The following is an 18492-nucleotide window of genomic DNA, read 5'->3' as shown; positions in this document are numbered from 1 at the left end:
GAGCGCGCACTTTGGGCGTGCCATCTTCCCCGCCCCTGCCCAGGGCCCCAGCCCTGCCCACGCCCCACTCACCCTGCGTGCCCACCAGGGCCACGGCCACCTCCGAGGGGCTGCGGTAGCTGGTCAGGAGGTTGTAGTACTGGGAGACCTCCTGGAAGCTGTCTTCGTTCTCCAGGCTGAACACAAAGACCACGGCATCCACCCAGCTGGCAAACTGTGTGTGTGGGGTGGGAGAGAGCGGGAAGGGGGGTTGGTTCTCTGTGCCGGGGGGAGGGGTCCCCAACACACAACCAGGGAACCCCCCCCCCCCGCCCCCGGCCTTGAGGCCAGAGCTGCGGGGGCGTCTCCGGAGTGGAGACACCAGGAGCCAGGGATCAGCCGCCGGAGCATCCAGTGCCCTGCGATCCCCCCCCCCAGGTTGCGGCTGCTCCCCCTCCCCAGCCCTCCCCCAGCGGTTACCTTGACGTCCGGGGCACCCCCTTCCTCTCGGATCAGTAACAGGTGACTCTGCCCGTCCATCACCACTTCCTTCTTGAACTGTCCGCCTGGATCCACAGAGAGGGGGAGAGAGCAGGTGCTGAGCAGGGCCCCTGTGCCCGACGGCCCCTGCCTGCCCACGCCGGGCTCAGCTCCCTCCCGGGCACGGGCAGCCTCGTCCCAGAGCTCGGGGGAGGCGTTGGTTGGGGTCACAAAATCAGCCCCCGAGGTGACGCAAAGCTCAAGTTACTGGCCTCTGCTCAAAAGTCCTAGCAGGGGGCAGCGGGTCGGGAGTGAGGGGCGCTGGCAGAGCTGTAGAGGGGGGAGCCCAGGGCTGGGAGAGCAGGGGGCAGCGGGTCGGGAGTGAGGGGCACCGGCAGAGCTGGGGGTGGGGAGTCCAGGGCTGGGAGAGCAGGGGCTGTGGGTCGGGAGAGAGGGGTGCTGGCAGAGCTGTAGAAGGGGGAGCCCAGGGCTGGGCTAGCAGGGGCTGTGGGTCGGAAGTGAGGGGCGCCAGTGCCACGCTCTCCCCTTCAGGGCCAGGCCTGTGGACTACAGAAGCAAAGAGGACATTGGAGGCCGACACCTTCTGGGCACAGGGCCCGTGTGTGGACGGGGGCTAATGACTGCGACTGGCTGGTTGCTGGCCCTGGTGACTTAGCCCCTCTATCTCATCTGGGCCCATTCGGGCTCTGGACAATGGCCGGGGGGAAGCTGCCACCAGCTCTTTGTGCCCAGCCCGTCAGCTGCGCGGGACTCAATCAGGGCCATTGTCTGCAGCTCCCTCGGTGCCAGCAGCTGGCCAGTGCCCCGCACCCACCCCCGGGCAGCAGCTGCCCATTAGGAGAACGGAGTGGTGGGAGATGGGGATCCACAGAGCCAGGCAGGGGGGCCCAGCTAGGACAGAGCCAACGCAGGGTGCTCCCCACAATGCACCCGATGGGGCCGTCCCACGTGGGGCTAGCGGGGGCAGGGGAGGAGGGGAGAGGTCAAGGTGCCCTGCTGGGAAATGCCCAGTTAGGAGAAAATCCAGGTATGGCAAAAATTAGGCTGAGGGGCACATTCAGGCCCCAGAACAGGCATGGTCTGGCCACGGAAGTGGCAGGATCTGGCACAGTCTGGCCACGGAACCGACACAGTTTGGCCACGGAACTGGCACAGTTTGGCCATGGAACCGGCAGGGTCTGGCCACGGAACCGGCACAATCTGGCCATGGAACTGGCACACTCTGGCCACAGAAACAGCACGGTTTGGCCACGGAACCAGCAGGACCTGGCCATGGAACCAGCACGGTTTAGCCATGGAACCGGCAGGACCTGGCCATGGAACCGGCAGGATCTGGCCACGGAACGGGCATGGTTTAGCCATGGATCCGGCAGAACCTGGTCACGGAACCGGCATGGATCTGGCAGGATCTGGCCACGGAACCGGCATGGTTTAGCCATGAAACCGGCAGGATCTCTCCACAGAACCGGCAGGGTCTGGCCACGGAACCGGCAGGGCCTGGCTACGGAACCGGCACGGTTTAGCCACGGAACCGGCAGGACCTGGCCATGGAACTGGCATGATTTAGCCATGGATCCGGCAGGACCTGGCTACGGAACCGGCATGGTTTAGCCACGGAATCGGCAGGACCTGGCCATGGAACTGTTACTGGCATGATTTAGCCACGGATCCGGCAGGACCTGGCTACGGAACCGGCACAGTTTAGCCACGGAATCGGCAGGACCTGGCCACGGAACTGGCAAAGTCCGGCCACGGAACCGGCACATTCTCCACTCTGCTGGCCTGGATGCTCACACCCCGACACACCCCTGCTGGTCTCTGCAGGGCCCAGAAGTTGAGGAGCAGCCCGAGGCAGGGCCAGGCCAGGGTGGGGCCCCAGCCCAGCACACGGCTCCGCGCCCGCCCCGCCCGCCCCCCGGCACTCACTCTCGGCTGGCTCCAGGCCCAGGTAGGAGCCGGTGAGGAAGCGATGGACGAGGGCCGACTTCCCGCTCTTGATGCTCCCCAGGACGCCCTGGGAGGCCAAAGGGCAGAGGTCATGGCAGGTCACGCTCCGTCCTGTGCTAGACAGTGTCCCCCCACCCCACCCCCACCCGGCTCTTCCACTCCAGTCACACTAGCGCCCCCCCCAGCCTGGCCCCCCCAGGGGTCACTGGCCAAGGGGCAAGGGGACCGGCTCTCCCTTACGTGAGGCAGGAGGGAAGGAACCCCCTTGTGTCCAGGAGCCCAGTGCACCCCCAATCCCTCCCCCATCCCCCATTGGGGGGCCCCCCGGAGTTCTCTGCTGCCCCCTGTGACTGGGCTAGGTGCTCCACGTGTCCTGGAGCAGGCCTGGGGCGGCGTCCGTCTCCACAGCCCCCCCGGGCGCATCCCACGGCACGAGTCACAGGGCCTCTGAGCTCGGGCGTCTGAACTGATGCCAAGTGTCAGCTGCCAGGCTCGGTGCCATGGGCTAGCAGGGGGCTGCGGGTCGGGATTGAGGGGCACCGGCAGAGCTGTGGGGGGAACCCAGGACTGGGGGCTGCAGGTCGGGATTGAGGGGCACCAGCAGAGCTGGGGGGGAGCCCAGGACTGGGGGCTGTGGGTCGGGATTAAGGGGCACCAGCAGAGCTGGGGGGGGGGGGAGCCCAGGGCAGGGGGCTGTGGGTCAGGATTGAGGGGCACCGGAAGAGCTGGGGGGGGACCCCAGGACTGGGGGCTGCGGGTCGGGATTGAGGGGCACCAGCAGAGCTGTGGGGGGACCCCAGGGCTGCGGTCGGGATTGAGGGGCAGAACGGTGCGGGGTGGGGGGGGCGGACGACCCAGGCCTGGGGGTCAGGTCTCACTGCCATAAATCCCATGTTTCCGTATGTCCCGCCTGCTTGGTGGCTGGAGGGGGGGCGACGGGGGGGCAACGAGACACCTACCAGTCTGAGCTCCGGGATGGAGCGGCTGAGGGTCCATTCCTGGCTATTTGCTATGGCCTCTGAGGAGAGAAAGAAAGGGGGCATGAGGCCCACGGAGATGCCCCTGGTGGGCCAGGCAGCTCAGTGCTGGCGCCCGCTCCCCCCGGCGACAGAGCCCCAACCCGTGGTGATGAAGGGACGGACCCAGCTCTGAACCACCAGGGAATTTGGGGCTCTGGCCTCTTCACACCAGCCAGACTGGTGCGAAGGGGCCTTGAGGCAGGCGTCCGGGCTCTGGATCAGGCCCCCTCGGTGTGTACCTGGGTGCTGGGCTGGCCAAGGGGGCCCGGCGCTCTGCTAAGGGAGCAGCTCCCCCCTGCCCCCGGGGGGGGAAGTGGAGGCGGGGGGAGGGCGTGGTGCCAGCCTGGGAACGGCAGGGCCTGGAGCCTGGGTCTTTACGCTGGAAGCTGAATGGAGCCAGGGGGCGCCCGGACGCGGCGACGCAGCCCAGAGAGGCTATTTACACCCAGGCCTGGCCGCTCGGGCAGACACTGGGTTATTGAGCCCTGGATGACAGAGGCACCGATCAGCGGCTGGAGAGCGCCGCGGGAAAGCGACCGGAGCAAAACTCCATCGAGGCATTTACACGGGGGGGGGGGGGGGGCACGGCTGCGGGATCTGCCACCACGGCACCGCCCCACAGCGCCACGCAGACCCACCCCGGCTCCGGACGCAACAGCACGGACGTAGTTCTGGGCTATACTGTACGTACTGCCCCATATACACGCCGCTGCACACCACAAACACTATAGACACCAGCCCCATATATACCCCGCTGCCCCGTATAGCCCAGCATGGATCCAGGACCCAGTTTCACTATATATACTAGCCCCATATATACGCCACCCCTTCCCATATAGACCAGCATGGATACCGCGGGTCCACCACACGGTATATACTGGCCCCTGTGGAAAGCGAGGGCAGTGTCCACCCAGTGCTGCGTCTGGCTGGATTTGGCTCCCAGTGATGGGGTCTCGCCTGCGACGCAGAGAGCCGGGGGGCGGGGGGGGGGGGCTGGTTAATGTCCTTTCTCTGCTGGTTTGCCCCAGCCCAGGGTCTGGGCTCTGGGGCGACTCTGGGCCCAGGCTGCCGCCGGCAGGACAGGCCCTGCCATGGGCTTCGCCCAGCCGGGCTCCGCACAGTGGAACTCATTCCTTCTCTCTGGGTTACCATGGAACAGTTGCTAAGCAACAGTGCCCGGCGCGTTGCCGTGCGACCTGGAGAGACAAGGGCCCTGGCTACAGCCCCGTTGGCTCTGGAGTCCTGGAGATCAGGCTGTTTCCTGACAGCCAGGTACCCGCGGGTGCCACCTCCCATGCAGCCACCCTGGCCGCTGGTCCCACGGTGGATGGCTTCCAGCTGGTGCCACCCCACTCCTGCCAGCTGACAGCTCCGTCGCCCCCACCTAGGGGCGTTTCTCTCTCATGCCCTGGCCCCCAACGGGGGATGCTACCCGACCTGCCTAACATCCTGGTCAGGCACGTCCGTGGCTATCTTGGGTTCCCGTATGGTTCCCAGCACCACCCTATATGAGCACCTCATGCTCTTCAACCCCCCCCCCGAGTGTTATCCCCATTTGAAAGATGGGGAAACCGAGGCACAGAGTAGCTAAGTGACTTGTCCGAGGTGGTAAAGCAAAGGGCATTGAATCCGTCTCTCTGAAGTGCCCAAGCCCCAGTGAAAGCCAGTTGTGTGTCTAACTCCCTTAGGCACCTCTGACTATCCCAGTGCTGCAGGGACACAGGGACAGATGAGGCGGGGGGCAGGAGACCAGTAAACTGCCCCCCCCCTTCAGTCTCAGGCGGGAGACAGTAAAAAGCAGGGGCGAGGGGCTGGGTTAGCCGAAGAATCCAGCGAGACTGTGTCTGCAATCCGCCCTCCTCCTCCCCCACGGCCGCCTTGACTCGGTGATTGCCCGGCGCTGTGAGTCGCAGCGACAGGCTCGACTCTCTCTGCCCCAGGCTGGCGCCGTCATCTCGGGTGGTTATGTAAGCGCTGCTGTCACTTGGCATGGCCCTCTGGCCTCGGCGATCACAGGACTCCAGCCCATGACGGAGAGGAGCGGACATGACCGGCGTGGGCCCCCTTGCACGCCCCACGCTGGCAAGGAGGCAAAATCTGGATGGTTCGCGGCCTGCCCTGAAGCTGGGAAGCGACTGGGGTTCAGAACAGCTGCGGGGAACCCCTGGGTTCGGAGTATTCGGGAGCCACCAGCCCCAAACGAGGCAGATGCCCCGTCCTCTCGGTCAGGGGCGGGACGGGGGCCCTGGATCCTGGGACACGGCCCAGGCCAATCCACAAAGAAATCGTGCTCTTGGGTAGTTCCTGATGCCCCCCACTCAGACCCACGCTGCTCCCTACGGGCACGTCGCGCCGGCTCTGCGCCAGCGGCCGTAGCAGCCCCGGAGGGGGCCGGGCAAAACACCCCGTCGCCATGTGCGACAAGTCCCACTACACCCTGCCACCTTGCCCAGGCCTCCTTGGAGACGCTGCCCCCTGCTGGGGACACAGTCACATGCGAGGGATTGCGGCCTGCGATGAGGACCGGGCCGCGGCAGCGGAAGTGGTCGCCCTCGGAGGAGCAGGGAGCTTGGGACCGAGCCTCGGACACTGCCCCCCGGCCGTGCCCAGATGGCAAACACAACGCCAGGTTTGCAGGTGTGTGGGGGGGAAGGGCGAGGGGAGCCTAGCAGCCCCCCCCCACACCTTGGCACACGGCCCTCGGGTGACAGCATCAAGCAGGCTGGGAGAAGCCACAGTCTGGCACCTGCAGGCACCCACTGGCTTGGTTGCGCTTGGCTGGGCGCCTGACGAGCGTCACCGAGCGTTCCCCTGACACAACCGCCCCCCCCCTTTAGTGTTAACGAAGGAGAATCCCAGCACCAGTTAGAGCAGGACCACGGGCCACAGCCCAGTGAAGGTCCTTCGAGGTTTCTGCCATGCAGCTTTGCTGGGGCCCGGAGGAAACCAGTGCCGGGCAGGCTGCCGGGGGCTGTACGTCTCTTTGGGTTGGAAAGCTACAAAACCCTCTTCCTTTTGCACCACTTCAGCCACCGTCCCCTTGTTCCCTTGTCTCAACAGCCCCCCCCCCCCCCCCGGGATGAAGGGCCAGAGAGCAGCACCCAACATTTGCACTAGAGCACAGCTTCCCCTTTAGGCAGTTTGCGAGCTCTTCCGATAATCCAGCCGTGGGGGTCACCCCGGGCTATTCAGGTGCCTCAAAAGGACCTGAACTCTTTTGAAAGCCTGGCCCCAGATCAAGTGCTGGAGAACTACGTCACAGCCTGATGGATCCCGCCTGCCAGGAGTTTGCCTGATGCCCTTTGGCTCAGTGTCATGCCACCGCCTGGACCCACTTCAGCCAGACTGGACCTAATTCTCCTTTGTCCCGGGCCTTGCACCCGGTCGGTGCAAATCTCTGCCCTGTGGATTCGGTCTCCCTTTGCCCTGAAGGATGCTCGAGCGGGGTCCCCCTCTGGAAGCCGGGCGTGCACGTACGGGGCGTGCAAAGTGCCCGTGCAGCACTTCAAAGTCGTGCAAAGATGCCTGTGCACCTTTATCCACAACGGTGACCAATGGGGCTGCTGCTTCCCCCCACCACCCGGCGGGCCTATTGGTGCAACACTCGGCCACTGTATTGCTGGGCAAATCCTGTCTCGGCACCAGTAACAACCCTTCCCGGCTATGACATCACCCCTCCCCCAGCCTGATTGGTGCGGAACCGCTCAAGCAGCAAATCAGCTACCAAGATTGGGACAAACTCAGCTGCTGCGATTGGCCCGTCAGGTTCGGCATCTTGCCCCCAGCAGCAGCCGATATCTGCTGCGTGGTGGGAAGAAAAGCCCAGAATGCACCTGGCCAGTGGGCCGGGGGCCGGGATTCCTTCCTGACCATGGGGTGAGAGATCAGCTAGGCCCTGGAACGTGAAATCTGACTGCCCCCAGCCCCAGCTGTCAGGGCTGCAAGATAAATCTGATTAGCAGGAAACCAATTAGCGAGCTGGCTTTGAAAGCCCCCCCCAGTTCCAGGTCCTCATCAAAGGGCGAGCTGGCCCTTTAAGAGGAGCGGGGTTTAGTCCCCTTCCCAAGTGAGGGGAGGGGCTCAAGTCAGTCCGTTTAGGGCCATAGGGCCAGCAGGGATCAGGCGCCACCTGGCCCAGGTGTGGCTGAGCCCGCCTCCCCTTAAAGGGCCAGCTCACCCTGTGACAGTCCTAAGGAGGGATTCAGAGCAGTGGTCGCGGGAGTCGAGGCGATTTTGCCGCAGCGACAAGGCTGAGAGCAAAGCAGGGCTCTTGCTCTCTGGAGGATGCTAAAGCCTGAGATACGGCCATGGAATTTAGGCACCTAACTCCCATTGAAACCAATAGGAGTTAGGCGCTTACCTACCACTGAGGATCTAGGCCTTCATCTCTATTGCTCTGGTATAGCCGGGAGGGAAGGAAATGTCTCTAGCTGCCTCAGAGACCCTGACGGCCAACAGGAGAGGAGCTGCTGGTTTCCACCCCCCGGCCGAGGGCAGGTCCTGTCAATTAAACAGCCAAACGAGGCCATAAACAACGCCGGCTCAGCGAGCCTTGAAATGCAGCTCCCCGGCTACACAAGTGTCGGCTGGCGAGGGATGGGTGCGGAGGGTTAGCGCCGTCCTAGCCGCTCGCAATCTACCCCCCTTGGGACGGAGGGCAGGGAACTGGCACGAGGGCACGGAACCACCGGCCACGGGCAGTGCTGGGGAGACACCGCCCTGGCTGGCTGTGGCTGGAGGATGATCCATGCCAACAGTACCGGCTTGGGCTCTCTCCTTCTGTCGGGCCCGCCTGCCGTCTCTTAGGGGAAGGGACCGCACTGCACCCGGGTAACAGGGCCCCAATCCCCGACTGGGTCTCCTGGCACGACCACAATGCAGAGAGAGCTTTGGCTCTCCATGGTGGCCAGGCTGGCATCGAGTTGAGACCAGAAGGAACCAGGGTGAGAATCCAGAGGCTCTTCCCCTGGGATGCCTACATCCAGCCCATATCTGGTGGGTGAGCTAGAACATGTTCCGACCCAGGCTGAGATGCTCCAAAAGCAGGTCGGGCACCTGCTGACACCCCTTGGCTCCAACAGCCAGAGATTTCCAAAATCCCAGCCCTACCTAGCCCCTCCCAGAGCCCACGTTCCAGCAGACGCACGGTGCTGAGACGGACGAAACAAGCAAATGAGCCCGGCAGCCCCTGACCGGTTGTGTGTCACCCCCCGTGCCCCCACGGGCAGGCAGCTAGCACCCCGTTACACCCCTGCGCCGGGCGGAGGAGGGGGCACCGCCACGCAACGGGCGTGCGGCTCCGCGGGCGATGGAAGCCGACAGCTCCCTCGGTGCCGACGGCCACGGCGCCCAGACAAAATACATTTTTAATCCCTTCCCGCCGCGCGCTCCGTCTGTCTAGGCCTCCCGCAGGTGGCTTCTCCCAGGCTGCGGCGTTTGAAATGCCAGTCAGCGGAGATCGAAGGCAAGCCTGGCTGGTACAAAACCGGCGCTCCACGGGGACGACGCCCCTGATTAACACCCCCGCTGCGCGGAGGGGGAGCAGACGCAGGGCATCAAAGGGACCGGCGCTCGGATGCCTGGGCGTTTGGGTCTATACCCTGGATCTGCCGGGCAGGGATGGCCAGGTCCGTGTAGCCGCATGCTGTGTGCTCACCGGGACGTGGCATGAACCCCCTGGCTCCCTGCCTTCCAGACAGGCCATTGTCCCCCTCTGCCAGCAGGTAGGTTGCGCCGCAGGAAGCCTTCCGAGGCCTGGCACTGCTCTGCCACCTTGTTCACCCGCCTCATGCTTCTGTGCTTCTGGTTACCTCTCGTTCCTCTGCCTCAGAAGCAGTTCCCGTGGCTGGGCAGACGGCTACTGACACGACCCGTCTTGGCTGGAGGGGGCACTGTATGTCTTATGAACCCGTCACTGCAGGGAGCCAAGGGGCAGCGAGGTCTAGTGGGTAGGGGCTCTCCCCGGGGACTAAGGAGACCTGGGTTCTGTTCCCAGCCCTGCCACTGCCCTTGGGCAAGTCACAAGGCTGCTCCGTGCCTCAGTTTACCTGCCTGTACTATGGGGATAATGCTATTTAGCTCTTTTGTAAAGTGCTCTGACAGCGATGGATGAAAAGTGCTGTATCCTCCCCCCCCCAAAAAAAAATCCTCTCTGTGCCTCAGTTTCCCCTCCCACTCTTAGCCATCTAAGCCATGAGCTCTTGGGGGCAGGGAATGTCTCTCACTCTGTGTTTGTACAGCACCTAGCATAATGCTCGCCCCCACCCCCACCCCGACACTAGCTGTTACCGTAACACATTTAAATAACACTAGAGGAGCACTCCCACGTTCAGGCGTTTTCACCAAAAAGCCCAGCTGAGCTGCCCCAGACTTTTCCTGCGTTTGCTCGTCACGGGAGGGGAGGGTGGCCTTCTTTAGCCCTAAACAAGGCCTTGGTTCCTTCCAGCCCAGATGCTCCCTGTTTATCACGTGGTGCTGGGAGGTGCTTAGAAGCCACCCTCGGGTGAGTCACCTTAGATCCAAAGCCAATCACAGGCCTCATTAAAGCCGACGGGCGGCCAAGCGCTCTCCTTGAGGGTCGTGAGAAGGAGCAGTTATGGCCAAGGCAGTAGCCACATGGCAGGTCACAGCAGAGCCGTGTGGACTGAAGGGTCTCTGTGGGGCAAGGGAGATACAGCAGCCTGTGAGCGCTGGAGGCAAAGGAAGCCAGGAGCAGGAGCTGTGAGCGGGTCGCAGAGGGACGGCGCTCCTTGGGCACAGAGCCTGCCGGAGGGCAGACCTGGGGATTTCTGAGCAAGGAAACGGCTTGCTGTCATTTGTCCCGCTGCGTTCAGGGATAGGGGACTCTGTCCTGACTCGGAGCACCGGCCAGCTCGCCCGGCCAGGCCTGGCAATCGACTGCACTGCTCAGGCCAAAGGGCTAATGCTGCTAGTCCCGCTTCGCAGGTGAGCCCAATTGCCTCATCCCAGGTCTCACGAGGGGTGTGGGGGGACAGAGCCCCCGACTCCCAGTCCGCTGCTCTAGCCACTAGCTTGCACTGCCTCTTCAGCCCCTTGCAGCCCGCCCCACGGAGGCTGCTGCGCTGGAGAATGGACTGCGGAAAGCCACCGACAGTAACCCCCACGGTCAAGAATTCAGGGACCGCGCAGCACAGGATGGCCAGAGGGCTGATGGGAAGGTGTTTAATAAACACCACGAGTTCTCTGTCATTGCTAATTAGTTGCTCCGATCACGGCTCAGGGACCAGCCTCCCTGCAGACGGGGCTGGAGAGGGAAGAGTCCCGTTAGCTCAGCGAGGCCGGGACTCGGCCCCACACCTGAGCTGAGTTTGGAGGGCGCTCAGCTCGCCCCCCCCCTCCCCACCAGCTGAGGGCATCGGAGCCACGCCAGGGATGAGAGGAGCCGGCTGTGCCAGGCACCCGCTGGAGAGAGCGCGTGATGGGTGCTGGCGCAGCCCTGGCCCGGGGGTGGCATGCAGCAGGATCACTAGCTCTGCCGCTCCTCCATACCCAGACAGAGCACGCGCTGCTGGTAATGCCCCGGGGGGGGGGGGGCTGGCACTGGGGTATGGCAGGGACAGGCCTTATAGAAAACCCTCCAACGTGGGCAGCCCGGGCACCAATGGCGTGGCTGGCTGCGGGGGGCAGCCCGTTCTAACCCTCCCCCACACAAAGTGTGCCTTGGGCCAGAGCTCTTGAGTTTTGGGCAGCGAAATGTCACAACCTCCGTCCTAACACAACAGTAAGCTCCATTCCCGGCCCTGCCACTCCCCTGCTGGGTGCCCTGGGGCAAGGCGCTTCCCGGTCGCAGTTTCTCGTCTGTTCAGACTGTGAGCTCTTCAGGGCTCGGATTGTCACGAGAGGGGCCCTGCTCTTGGGTGGGACCTTCGGGTGCTACCATCATACGCGCTGTAAATGCAAGGCAGGGGTGCAGCACGCAGCCGGGCTTTGATCCCCGGGCCCAGAGAGATCAGCACTTCAGAGCCTCACGGATTTCAGTGGCCCGGCTTGTAGGCTAAGGCCCTGCTCTATAGGGGCAAATGGGGTAAAAGTCTGGCTCCCCAGTCCCCAATTTCTCAATGGGATTGTGGGGCGAGGTTTCACCATCCAGCTCAGGGGCGTGTGCAGGGGGGTGTTTGTGAACAGGCCCCAGAAGCTGCCTGTCTCTGGGCGGAGAAAGGCGCTTCAGAGACCCAAAGCCGGGTGATGCTGGCTCATTTCAGAGCTGAGAAATAACGACCGGCTTCCCAAGCCGAATCACCCGCCGGGCGGCTCATGAAGACACCGGGATCTGCCGAGCGGCGAGCCCACGAACACGCCCGATTGCCGACTGAGGTCGGAGGCGGTTCCCAGCACTGGCTCCCGGCCCCGGGCGTTAGGAACTCATTTAAAAAGGAGACACCCCGTAAACGGGTGTTTGGGCCCCTAGGAATGCTGTCGAGAAAGGCAACTGGAAAAGCAGCCTGGTCCAGTAAATACAGCAAGGACTTAGGACTCCTGGGTTCTGTAAGTCCCAGTTTGCCCTTCCTGGGTGACCTGGGGCAAGTCCCTTCCTGGCTCTGTGCCTCAGTTTCCCCTCCCACCCTTCATCTATTTAGACTGTGAGCTCTGCAGGGGAGGGGCTGCCTCTCACCCTATGTCTGTGCAGCCCTGATCAATGGGGCCCCTAATCTTGGTTTGGGGCATCTAAGGGCTACCGTAATGCACCAGGTAGCAGCACAGTGAGCACAGGACCTGGGCGATTCAGGCCTTTGCAGAAAGGTCTCAGGAGAGGGAAGGCTGAGAGCAGGGCTGGCATAGGCAGGTGACTTGCAAGGTTCCCACCCACAGCTCTGCCAAGGGGCATCACTTCTGGGCTCCCCACAGCCCCAGCTCTGCCAGTGCCCCTCAAGCCCAACCCGCAGCCCCCCGCTAGCCCAGCCCTGTGCCTCAGTTTCCCCTCCCACACCTTGTCTATTCAGACCGGGAGCGTCTTAGGGCTGGGATTGTCTCTCACGTCAGGGGTCACGTGCGTTATCCGAGCCCACGGCGAGGCCCCAGGTCGGGGGGTGCGTGGGCGGGAACGACGGCGCCTGTACCCAAGGCTGGCGTCGCTAATTACAGCCTCGTTACCAGAGTGACTGTGAACCTGGCCAAGGAAGCAACGCCCTCCCCAAGGGGCACAAATCTACTCCCTTCCCCCGCCCCCTGAGTTTATCTGACGGGCACCAGCACCAAGGTTCCCATCACGGGGGTCTCGGAGACCAGACCCTGACAACTCCAGCCAGGCTGGCACCATGGACGCCCCTCGCAGGGGCTGAGGCCGATTCCTGGCTAGTGGCGAGATGGCGGGCGAGCAGCTGGCAAGGGTCCGAGCGTGGCAGACCAGGGGGGCCCCTGGCACAGGGCAAAACAGATCGAAACTCCTGCCCTGCTTTCGTGGCCTCTCTGGGGCCGTGCACGGCTGCAGATGAGCTGTGGTGCAGGGTGCTTTGCCCGCTCCTTTCCCTCGTCCGGCCACACCTCCATGTTGCCTCCTGCAGCCCGGGCTTGCCCAGGAGGGGGGGGTCCATGTGCCCACAGGCCTGGTAATGACTCAGACCCACTGGCCCCCAAAATCTCCCAGCCCCTAGACTCAGCTCAGCTGGGGGCGGAGCACGGTGCCCGGGGACGGAGCTGCCGCCTGACACGGCCCGGCAGCAGGGAAGCGAGCGCTCCTCCCTCCGACAAAGGGGAGCCGGGGCGCAGGGTGGCAGCCCAGCCCCTGCCATCCCTGCCCAGGGCGTGCCCGGCTCTGTTGCCAGCGGCTCCGGGGGATCCCCTCGGGGGTGGGGGTGGGGGTTCAGGGGCTGAACAACAGGCAGCAGGATTCCACGCTGCCCCCCACAGCGAGCTTAGGTGGGGTGAGGTTGTGGGCATGCCGCCTGCTTGTTCTTTCAGCCCTTCACCGTGGCATCTGGGCTGCCGCCGCCCCGTTCCCATCACGTGGCTGGGTCTTTGGAGCACTAAGGAAAGCCATCATCCTCCAGCGAGGGGGAGTGAATGGTGCCCCCCCCCGCGTCCTTGGGTCCTCACTGACTCACCCCCAGATCACGGCCCCCCTGCGCTCTCCACACCCTTCCTGCTCCGCCTCCCCCCTCCCCGCACTGGGTCACCAGCGGGGTGCCGACTGGCCCGGTGCCCGGGCGCAGCGGGTAGGACAGCAGCACCCCCTAGCCAGGCGTGGAGCCTTTCACAAGCCATTATACTTTCTGACGGGGGGAAAGAAACCAACTGGCATCACGTCAAATTAGACTCAAACCCCAAACTGTGAAGGAACAAATCGAAGCGGAGCCCGAGGACGCCCACAACAGCTCTGGGAACAGGAGCAGGCGTCCCTGCCACTGGGGGGTCTGGCCTGCTGCTCACGAGGAGCAAAACAGCCACAAAGGGGTGGGAGGGGAAACTGAGGCACAGGGGGGTGGGGAAGGACGTGCCCAGGACAGCAGCAGAGCCGGGACCAGAACCCAGGCCTTGGTGGTATTTCACTGCAGAGGCTGGGGCAGTTCTAAGTCTTCCCCCTGGGCTCCCCCATCCCGCTGCCTGTCCCTGCGGCCCCAGAACGCACGGCCGGGGAGATCAAGATCATTTCACTGCCTGGGAACGTTACTCCGCTAGCAGAGTTCCCACCCCTAGGCCGGCCGACCCCACCCGCCCCGCTCAGCTGCTGCCCACGCCCGCCCCTCAACTGCCCCCCGCCCCAAGGCTGCTCCAGCCCTGCTGGGCATCATGGACAGATACTGAGGGGTAGCCAGCGAGAGGGGAAACTGAATTTCAGGCAAAGCTTCCTAGCAGCAAACCATCTCCAGCTGGGAGGTAAAGGCCAGGGAAGGGGCAGCGACCCAAACCAGGCCAAACCCCGGGGAACGCCCTGTAGGGGCAATCCGGGGAGGGTCCCAGGACAGGGAGTGAATGGGAACTACAGGGACTTTCCAGACCTGACTTCTACGGGCCAGATCCCGGCTGGGGTAAACCGACATCACACCATTGAGGTCAATAGGCCAGATCCCACCCCCTGCAAATTGGGGTGTGCCGGCCCCTGGTTCCCCCTGCAATTGAGGTGCGCCACCCCCCGGGTCCTCCACAAACGGTGCCCAGTTTTGTCTGGTTCCAGCTTTCAGGCCAAGAGCTTGGCTCAGCTCCCGTTAGCTGCCATGCCAGCCTCCCCAAGAGCCCGCGACTCCCATGGAAAATGCCCCCGGGCACGTCGCACGTTACGTAAGCGGCTCAGCAGCGGGTTCCCCCTGCTTCAGCTGGTGCCCGGGCAAGGCAGCTGTCAGAGATGCTGGATTGAGGCAGGCCATGGCTCTTCCGGCTCCCAGCAAAGCTTCCCCAAATTAACCCCATCCAGCCAAGGAGCCTGGTCTCTGGTCTGACAACTCGGCTATGGGTCCCAGCTAAGGGCAAGGAGGGGGTCCCCACATCTGCGAGGGCTGAGGAGGCTACAGCCACCCACAGCTCCTGTTGCTGCAAACAGCCTGAGCCCGGGACACAGGACAGAACTCAGCTGTCTTGACACTCCAGAGCGGTGGACGCCGCCCCAGGGGTCCGGGAGAAATCGCCAGGGGGTTGAATTAAATTCCACGGCTTTGGGGGGGAAAATTCCACTCCGGGAAAGCAAAACCATTCAGAAATTCCCTCTGCAAGACAATCCCAAAACACCAACCCCCCCCCAAAAAAACCTGTGTTTTGGGCCGAGCAAAACGTTCCACTCGAATCAAAATGTTTCATTTCAACATCATCAAGGAAAAGCTTCCTGCTAAAATGTTTACAGCGCCAAGGAAATCTCTCCACGACACACAACCACTTGGAAGGGAAAATTCCAACCCGCCCGCCCGAAAAACGGCAAAACAAAATGTTCCGAGCTCGTCAAACTGCTGGTTTGCCCTTTCCTCCCCCGCCAACGAAATCGACACGTTTCTGTGCAACGTTTCACCACCGACCGTTCTGCTCGGAAGCTGTCACGAGCCAAACTCAGGTGGGAGGGAACGCATCCCTTTCGAAGAGGAAGGGTAAATAACCGTTGGAACAATTCACTAAGGGGCGCTCCTGGTGGATTTGCCGTCAGGGGCGATTTTTTAAACCAAAGCGCAATGTCTTTGCAAATTTGCAAATACGCTTTTTATAAAGCTGTTTTATAGGGGGGGTTTCAGTGTTTCGGGCAGACTGTCCAAGGGACAGGGTGTCAGGACACCTGGGTTCTGTCCCCAGCTCTGGGAGGGGAGTGGGGCCTAGTGGTCAGAGATCCAGGGGTAGCGGGGCTGTATCATCGGCGGACAGGTACCAAGTATAATATTGGCTCTAGGAATTCTTCTAGGGACGGGCCGTGGCCTGTGGCATCCAGGAGGTCTTGGAATCTGGGACTCCACAAAGGCATTTTCTGCTGGAAAGATGTTCCATTGGAAAATTCCCAACCCACCTCCCGGATCGCGGCCGCCTCTCCACGGTGTCACCTTGGGAGGAGGAAGAAACTATCTTGGCTTCTGCCCATTTCAGCTTTTGGTATTTCCCTGGTCCCTTGGGATGCTCTGCAGGGAGCAGTCCGGCTGCTCCCAGCTAGGATTCGAACCCTGGTCTGAGGCACACAAGGAGCTCAGCAAATTGCGAGATGGCTCCGCTGGCCCCGTGCCCACCTCCCACTTCTGCTAATCGCCCAGCGGATGCGGCGAAGGAGGGGGCCATGTTGGGGGATCCAGGGAAACGGGGAACAAAGGGAGTGAGAAGGTGCTGAACCCCGGTACAGCCAGGGGGGCGTGTGCACAGAAACCAGTGTTACACCAGCATCCCAGTGTACGGCTCCTAGCCCCGGCTCGGAGCACATTTGCTCAGAGCCTGGCTGCCAGCCAAGACAGCTTTGCAACTACCTAGCGTGGTGCCTGCTGCTGCCTTCGGGGACACCCTCCCGCACACACCCCTGATCCACGGAATATGCTCTCCAGCAGGGCTAGATCAGGCCCACGTCCCAGCCTGGCTCACCTCCCAGCCTGCCCGATGGCACATGGCACTTGGCATTTGGCTGAGAACCACAGCCCCTCCAGTCCTCAGAGGGGAGGGCATCCTCTGCTCTGGGCAGCCCACTGCCGGGTGTCCAATCCTTTGGGAACGGCTTTGCAATTCCAGAAGATGAACATGTCTTCCTGACAGCTCCCCAGAGCAGGGATCTGGCCCCAGCTGAGCCGGGCTGATTCAGTCATTGCAGCCGGAGGGAAAAATGGAGATGTCCGGGGCCCGCTCCTGCCAGCGTCTGTTCATGCAACTCCTTCTCCCGGGCACCAGCAGCTCGGTCATTTCCTATCCGAGCTCCCTTCTGTTACACACCAGAGACTGGGGATCAGTTCTAGATCTCTCTCTAAGGCATGGAGTTCTCCCACCTTTCAGGATCTGAGCCAGAAAGACTCAGGGCTTGTCTACAAGGAGCAACTGGCGACTCTAACTCTGCCGGCCGAACCCTCGAAAGTGGCTTTAATCTGGAGTAAGTGCTCCACTTCAGAAGCTAAGCATTCTATTTGGTTCGTACGCCAGGCCCATCACCCTAGCCTCTGAGTCTGACAAGGGGCCTCCTTTATCGCACCAGAACCACAGACACAGGGAATATTTTAATCAAATTACATTTCTGCTTAGCATCCTGCCCCCCCTTTCTATATCCCAACTCGCTGTACTGGAAAACAGGCTTTTCCCTTCCCCTTCCACTCCGTGGTTCTTCCCAGCCAAGCCCCTCTCTCTACCCCACAAATAAAGGCTCTTGAAATATTTGAAAAATAAAATTTGCAAATACACTTTTTATAACGCTGCGTTATGGGGTTTTTTTTTCAGTGTTTCAGGCAGGCTGTCCAAGGGACTGGGAGTCAGGACGCCTGGGTTCTGTCCCTAGCTCTGGGAGGGGAGTGGGGCCTAGTGGTCAGAGATTCAGGGGTGGGGGGCGGCATCATCAGAGGAAAGGAACTAAGTACAACACAAGCTCTGGATCAATGCTGCCCCGCGCTGGAATTGCACGAGGGGATTTTCCTTTACGGATGCAGGGTTGGGTTGTGAAATTAAAGTCTCGCAAGGAGGCCCACACAGACACGCCGCATCCCCGAGCCGAGCTGGGTTGTTGCCTGGAGGATGAGTGTGTGTGTGTGTGTGTGTGTGTGTGTGTATTAACCCTTTTGCACATCCACAACAAGGGAATGGTTGTGTGTTGTGTGTGTGTATGAACCCTTTGCACCTCCACAACAGAGGAAGGTTTTGTGTGTGTATGTGTTGTATGTGTATTAACCCTTTGCACCTCCACGACAAGGGGACGGTTTTGTGTGTGTGTATTAACCGTTTGTGCCTCCACAATAGGGGAATGTGTATGTATTAACCCTTTGCACCTCCACAACAAGGGAATGGTTGCGTGTGTGTGTGTCTGTGTGTATTAACCCTTTGCACCCCCATAACAGTGAAAGGTTGTGTGTGTGTGTGTGTGTGTGTATTAACCCTTTGCGCCTCCATGACAGGGGAAGGTTGTGTGTGTGTGTGTGTGTGTGTGGGTATTAACCCTTTGCACCTGCACAACAGAGGAAGGTTTTGCATGTGTGTGTGTGTGTGTGTGTGTATGTGTATTAACCCTTTGCGCCCCCACGACAGAGAAACGGTTGCGTGTTGATTAACCCTTTGTGCTACCCCAACGCCCTGCGGCTCTGTAGCATTCTAACCCCGACGCAGCAGGCGCGGCCTTGGGCTCGCCCGGCAGAGCGACGGGGCGGCCCGTCATTCCTGGTTGCTAAAACGCACCCACCCATCAGCTTCCAGGGCCGATTCATCCTTCATGTTACAAAAGGATCGTTACAAGCGCAGCCCTGTCTCGCCGCTGGGAAGTCCTTTTCCTGCCCTCCGGCCCCGGCCATATCCCAGAGCACCCGCTCCCGTGTAATACAGGCCGGGCTAGGAACCAGCTTGGCTCCCGTCACAGTTGTTCAGAGGGTCAATCCAGGCTGTCCCTTGCAATTCCCACCTTGCTCCTGGGAGCCGATTCTGCGTCCCTTTCCCACGGGAGACGCCCGGC

The 18492-nt window shown here is 62.0% G+C and overlaps 1 protein-coding gene across 1 annotated transcript in view; it reads right to left on the bottom strand.

The window, feature by feature from the left end:
• Positions 1-18492, bottom strand: part of AGAP2 (ArfGAP with GTPase domain, ankyrin repeat and PH domain 2) — a 33499-nt gene that overhangs the window by 11457 nt on the left and 3550 nt on the right. The window contains exons 2-5 of the mRNA XM_065419394.1: positions 3387-3445; positions 2407-2494; positions 460-545; positions 73-214 (exon numbers count right to left, since the gene is read on the bottom strand). Of these exons, the coding sequence (XP_065275466.1) occupies positions 73-214; positions 460-545; positions 2407-2494; positions 3387-3445 (375 nt within the window). The remainder of the gene's footprint in view (positions 1-72; positions 215-459; positions 546-2406; positions 2495-3386; positions 3446-18492) is intronic.

The sequence above is a fragment of the Emys orbicularis genome, chromosome 19 (genome assembly GCF_028017835.1).
Source record: "Emys orbicularis isolate rEmyOrb1 chromosome 19, rEmyOrb1.hap1, whole genome shotgun sequence".
Classification (NCBI taxonomy): Eukaryota; Metazoa; Chordata; order Testudines; family Emydidae; genus Emys; species Emys orbicularis.
Note: the sequence above shows the minus strand (reverse complement) of the source record. Positions and strands in the feature narration are given on the sequence as shown.